Here is a 6,664-nt window from a genome sequence, read left to right on the forward strand (position 1 = left end):
CATCCCCCCAACTCCTGGGCCTTTCCCCCCCTCCCATTCTGAGACAGTGCCAGGGGCTAGGCTAGGCTGTAGCAGCCCAGCACTGGAACAGACAGAAGTTAATGAAGACACTCTACTTTCTCTTCATTTGAACCTTCACACAATGAGGATAATTTGTCATGCAATCAGAGTGCTCTGCAGTCTTGCTCTTCTGTTTCGCCATTGTTTTATAGTACTTTCAAGGAGGCGATCACACAACAAATATAATCTCTATCCACACCGTCAGTGAACTTTTGGACTTTGATGACCAGATTTTTTTTTAAAATGTACACACAACTGTAAACCTAATTTACATATGCAATTACATCCTTTGTGCGCACAAAACAGTTGAACAGAGAGGCATGAGCCATTTCAATATACATGTTATATTGGTTTACACAGGTAGTAAATATATAAATTGAACAGGGAACATAGAGCAGTAAGGCTGGAACGGACCTCTGGAAGTTATCTAGTCCAACCCCCTGCCTGAGGCAGAATCAGCCCTATCCATACCATCCCATACAAACCATAACCTAAACCACTGGTCCCCAACCTCAGGATGCAACCCAAATCAGGGTTGTGGGTAGTCCTCACTAGGGTTGCAAAGGCCCCACACACACATTCACATGTGCGGCCCGGGAGTGGCAGGCAGGGGCGCCATACACAAAGGGGGCAATGGTGGCTCCACTGCCCCAAGGCCACTGCTGTTTCACTCCACTCCCAGCAGCCCCCATGGTGCCGAGTCGGGAGGCCCTGTTGGCGGCCAATTTAGAGTTGCAGCAAAAAATGGTTGGGAGCCACTACTCTGAACTCTATATAAAAGCCTACTATCAACCCTAACACAACATAGACCTAACACACGTAAAGCAAAAAGCAGGGAAAACATGAGTGTCAAAGTCCTGTTCCTATGAAATGTTACCAAGATAAACTCAACAGATCCTGGGTAGAGGGCTACATACCCCCTCCCCCCACTACAGAGAAAGGCAAAACCCCCATGGTCTGTACCAAACTGACCATGAGGTAAACATCCTTCCTGAGCCCATATATGGTGATTGGCCTGACCCTGAACAGAGGGGCAAGATCTCCTAGCCAGGAACCTCCAGTTTTGGTCCCAGTAGAAGAATTGGCACACTCCAGTCAAAGTCCCCAGCCTTGGCTGTAGCCAATACCCAATGCCTCTGAGGAAGGCTTAAAAACACACTGACATGTAGTTGAAGGTGGGGAGGAGAGAGGGCAGCAGCAATCAGCAAAGCCCAGAAGCATGAGAAATAGTAGAACATAGGACTAGTTACAGCATAGGCATCCCCAGCCAGTGGTTGTCCAGACTTTTTTTGAACACCTCCAGTGATGTAGAGTTCACAACTTCCCTAGGCAGTCTATTCTACTGCCTCTCTATTCTCAAAGTGAACAAGTTTTCCAGATATCCAGTCTAAACTGTCTTTGCTGCAGCTTCAAGCCATTGGTCTGCATGCTCCTCTCTGTAGCCAGAGAGAAAAAGTGTTTTCCCTCTTCTTTATGGCAGCCCTTCAAGTATTTGAAGATTGCTATTATGAAGTATTTGAAGATTGCTATTGAGCTTATGTATCTTTTCTGCAAGCTGAGTGCAAAAGGGGGCCAGCTCGGGGCTGATCTCCACATGGCCTGCCCACCTGTTCTTGGGCTAACCGTCTGCTTTCTCATCCGCCTTGCCTTGGTCTTAATTGATTAATAAATAGATGTAATTAGGCGGGAGGCTGCCCATTTTCTGCACCGCTGCTAGGGGGCATTATCTGTGGCTCCATTCCTCCCCTACACTGCAGCCCAAGCCTTGCAGATTACATCGTGATGTTCTCAGATGCACCAATCCCCCATGATGGGCCCCAGAATCTTGCTGTAGGACCCCCACCTGGGTTCCTCCCTTCAGGTGGACTCTGCTACCATCATACCGGGCCATATATCTCCCTGCCACCGGTTCCCCTTCAGGTGTGGTTCCCTCACTGGGAACTTCAGCTCACACTAGCCCTGGCCTACCTCCAGGCCAGTCGGGACTCAGGGCCCTGGCTCTTGGGCATCCCTCTTGGTGGGCCTCCTTGCCCTTCTGACCTTCCTGGTCCTGGCCCCCACCTGGGCCAGTCAGGGAAAGCTCTGGCAGGCCTTGATATATGACCCATCCTCTTATCCCAGGGTCCCCCTCTCTGGGTCCTCCTCCACAGATGTGGGAAGCTGCGGTTACCTCACACCATGACTGGTGCCTCAGGGTCTCACAGGGGCCTCACTCCTCCCCAGGCAGCAGGTCATGGTGCTACTACTGGTGTTATATTAGACCTAAACTCTGCCTCCCCACATTGGAGAACTTACTGGGCTCTCTCTCTCTGGCTGAGCCCCCTCTCCCTTCACAGGTCTCCACATGCTGCCCCCCTCACACTGGGGGCTCCACACACTGCCCCCCCCACACTGGGGGCTCCACATGCCCCCTTTACTCGGAGTTTTGGGGATTCCCTACACCAGTGGGCTCAGGTAGCCGTAGCCATGCCTGGCCCCAACTCTCCTCCTCGGGGTCTCAAACCCCCACAGGGCTCAGGTGGCCTTGGCCACACCTGGCCTCCAACTCTCCTCCTCAGGGCTTGCACCCCCACAACTACCTCCAGTGTACATGACCCACCCGAAGGTGAGGGCTAGGGGTTAAGGTGCCCTGACCCGCCTTTCACCAGGTTGATCACTGGCCTGGCATTTCCTAGGGGTTCCCATGCCACTAGGAGCCCCACCAGGCCACCCACTCCTGGCAGGGTGTAGTTTCCAGTTATATCCAGGACCAGGAGCCTCCTACCATCCCCTACAGCTCCTCTTTTACTTCCAGTGATAGAACTCAGCAGCCCTCAGGCCAGGCAATGTTGTTGCCTAGCTTCCAGCAGCCCTGAGCCTAAAATGGCTGCCCTCATTAGGCATCTGGAGGCTTCCAGCTCCAGGGCCTTAAAGTGACAGGCACCCATAGTGCCCTGCCACACTGAGCATACTTCACTCCTTCAGCCTCTCCTCATATGACTTGCTTTCCAAGCCCTTGATCATCTTCATTGCATTCCTCTGGACCCTCTCTAACTTTTCCATGTCCTTTTTAAAATGTGGAGCCCAGAACAGCACACAGTATTTCAAATGAGGCCTAACCAGTGCTGAGCAAAGAGGTACTATCACCTCCCATGTCTTGAACCTAATGCTTCTATCAATGCATTCCAAAGCCATACTCACCTTTCGTGTGGCTGCATCACACTGCAGACTCACAGTGTGTCTGCATTCTACCAACCCTCTAAAGTCCCTTCCCATAGTCCTGCCATCCAGCCAAGTGTCACCCATTTTATATTTGTGTTTTAACTGTTCTTCCAGAGGTGTAGCACCTTGCATTTGTCTGCACTGAACTTAACTGTATCCCAACTTTCCAATCTGTTGAGATTCTACTGAATTGTGCTTACATCCTCCAACATGTTCAAAATCCTTCCCAGTTTCATGTCATCTGCAAACTTACCCCCTTAGATTTCTATGCCAGCATCCAAATTGTTGAGAAACATGTTGAACAGCACTGGGCCCAGAACAGACCCCTGTGGGACTTCACATAAAGCCTCCTACCATTCTGACCTGGATAGATCAATAATTATCCTCTGCCTATGGCTATTGAGCCAGATATCTATCCACCTTGTAGTAGTTTTATCCAGCTCACATTTCTCCGATTTGTTTATTGGGAGGTCATTGTCAAAAACCTTGCTGAAGTCCAGATACACTATATCCACAGCATTCCTTTCATCCACCCCAGTAATTATTCTGTCAAAGTAGGAGATCAAGTGTTTGACATAATTTGTTTTCATAAATTCACACTGGCTGCTTGTGAACAGCTATTCATCCTCCAGATGCTTGCAAATGGCCTTCCTTAGGATATGCTCCAGTAATTTCCCAGGTACTAAAGGAAAGGTAATCGGTCTGTAGTTCCCCGGGTCCTCTTTTTAGCCTTTTTAAAAGAGGGGCACGACATTGGCCCTTTTCCAGTCCTCTGGTACCTGGCCCATTTTCCAAGACTTCATGAAGATCATTGCCAAGGGCTCCAAAATCTCTTCTGCCAGTTGCTTCAGGACCATGGGATGAAGTTCATCAGATCCTGCTTACTTGAATTCATTCAGATCCAACAAAAGCTCACTCACCATGCCTTTTGTTATCTCCTCCCTCAGTTTGCCCTCTTCTTTATCCAGATAATCCTTATTAGGTGTCTGGCTGCAGCTTAATTTTTTGTGGAGACTGAGACAAAGTTGCTCTTGAGTAGCTCCACTTTCTTTGCATCTTCAGTTAGGAGTTCCCTGTGGCTGGTTAACAGAGGGCCCACACTGCTTCTTTGGCCCCTCTTTTCTTACTAACATATTTATTTGCATACACTCTAAAACAATTAGATATGTAACATTTTAATTAATACTTTCATTTTTCTTTTTCAAGCACATCTTTTCCCTTTCTTAAGTCCTTGATTCATATTAATAGCTGATCAAAAAAAGTATTAGAGCCAGGCTCGTATCTTACAAAAGTCCAAACATGTGATTGAGGGTTGTCCTGAATCAGGGCCAAAACGATGACCACAAAAAGAGAGCAACAACCCAATTTGTATCTGTGGAACTGTGTTCCGCAGTGGTTTGTATCTCACAGTTAGTCATTTACACTATGCACATTGTATAAAATGTAGCCATAGCACAGCATGCAGGTGATGCCTCTAGACAATTCTGCTTTAGGTAGGATGATCAGCTGTTCACTGTAAAAGACTAAAGTGGTTAAGAATAGAGCCTGTAGTTGTCAGGTCTATTTCCAAACACAAGAAGCACATAACAGAAGACACTACATAATATCTATAAGCTAATGTGTTTAAAAGGATGAATGGATTTTAAAAAGTGCAAGCGATAACCAAACCCAAAGTCTACTGATTTCTGACAGTTGCTCAGCATGCATCCTCCCTCCCCCCTAAGCTCAGCACTGTGGAAGGGAAGGGAGGGCTGCTCTAGCGCGCCGTCCCCCTCCCCCGGCTTCTAGCCTGAGCCACTGCAGATATGTGTCTGCATTTCCTCCATCCAGAGGGAATGTCTGTACACTTGCAAATCAGTTCAACCTAGACAAGTTAGATTAACCTGAAAAGACTGAACCAATTCAGGCCCAGGCTTTTTGAATATCTGTCCCTAGCCATAGCAATATAAAGCCAGTGTTAATATGTACGCATATCCTAGTCATCAGGAAACTTTGGAATTCTTCCTCTCTGGTCCTCATATCTATTTCATACAGAAGCACAAACAAACCCACTCAGACATATCTGAAGCAGTGTTAATATTCTTAAAGGCAAGGATGACTGAGTCATTGTGTCATATTCTATTTTTTCTAAGCCTGAATGATTAAAATGCATAGATGAACATAATTTTCAAGGCTCCATAAATACAAATACTACTGTGATGCCATAACTATACCTACGCTAGGTTGCAGCTGTGTATTATGGAATATATTTTTTAAAGTGACTTGTACCTAAAGGAACATTTTACTTCATAAATGTCCTGCATTTGTCAAGCAGGAAATTAATTTATTCTTAAATAAATAAATTACAAGATGTTTCTATGCAGCCATGGAGAAATAACTGCCAAGAGCATTTACATATAGATATCTATTTGCTTGATTAAATATTTACCATGGAAAGCAAATATTCTGCCAGTTCATAATGATCAAACAATGCTGTCCTATGGAGAAAAATGAAAAAATATATTACAGTAGGATACAATTATCTAATATTATATCTAATATATTAGATATCCTACTACTGTAGGATACACTTATCTAATATATATCATATGAAAATGGTCACTGACGTTTAAAAGAACGGGCAATACTTTTCTCGTTCTACTGCATGCCTTTAGCACTATCATGTAATTTCTTTATACAGAAGAGAGAGACACCTTACTTTGCAATAATTTACAATAAGTAATTGTTACATTTATTTTGCATACCTTGGTTTTTTTTTTAACCCCGGGGTAATACACTGCTAATCTTTACAACTCAGTGTGTGACATGCTGGTCCTAATGGGTAAATTACAAGATTCCTATTGCTGTAAGTACAGCCAACATTATACTCATTGTCGCTTTTGCAGTACAATAAAAGTCACTATAAAATATTAGATTCTACAGATTTATTTTGCAGTATATAAACCTCAAGCTCCACAAGGACTTCTATGTGATATGATCAGGAAGAATATGATCACCAATATAACATACAATACTAGAAGATTTCTTACCTGTGAAGCAATGTTTCCTTATTCCCATCTACAGCATCAATAAGAGACTCATCACCAGCATACGAGGACATCATTAATTTAACAATCTCAGTTGCTCCTTGAGTGGCAGCAAAATGAAGTGCTGTGCATTTTTCATTCTGCAAATGGCATTATAAAGCACAATTTATAGGTACAATTTCCCAAATCCATCATTTACTAAAAAAGTAGTGTATTCTTATGGCTTTATATCTATGTTAATCCATGCATTAAGTTTTTGGAAGCAGATTTTCAAGGCTGTGTTCTCTCTTAATGGGGAGGACGTGGTAGTTATAGCCACTTCTGAGGGTTCTCTAAGGACTCTTATTTATTTTATTTTATTTTTTACACTTCAGCAA

General features: G+C 44.8%; 1 protein-coding gene across 1 annotated transcript in view; it reads right to left on the reverse strand.

Moving 5' to 3' along the window:
- Positions 1 to 6,664, reverse strand: part of TRPA1 (transient receptor potential cation channel subfamily A member 1) — a 67,661-nt gene that overhangs the window by 46,672 nt on the left and 14,325 nt on the right. The window contains exons 7-8 of the mRNA XM_019543795.1: positions 6,291 to 6,427; positions 5,690 to 5,738 (exon numbers count right to left, since the gene is read on the reverse strand). Coding sequence (XP_019399340.1) covers positions 5,690 to 5,738; positions 6,291 to 6,427 — 186 coding nt within the window. The remainder of the gene's footprint in view (positions 1 to 5,689; positions 5,739 to 6,290; positions 6,428 to 6,664) is intronic.

Source organism: Crocodylus porosus, unplaced genomic scaffold (assembly GCF_001723895.1).
Source record: "Crocodylus porosus isolate Cpor-Errol unplaced genomic scaffold, CroPor_comp1, whole genome shotgun sequence".
NCBI lineage: Eukaryota > Metazoa > Chordata > Crocodylia > Crocodylidae > Crocodylus > Crocodylus porosus.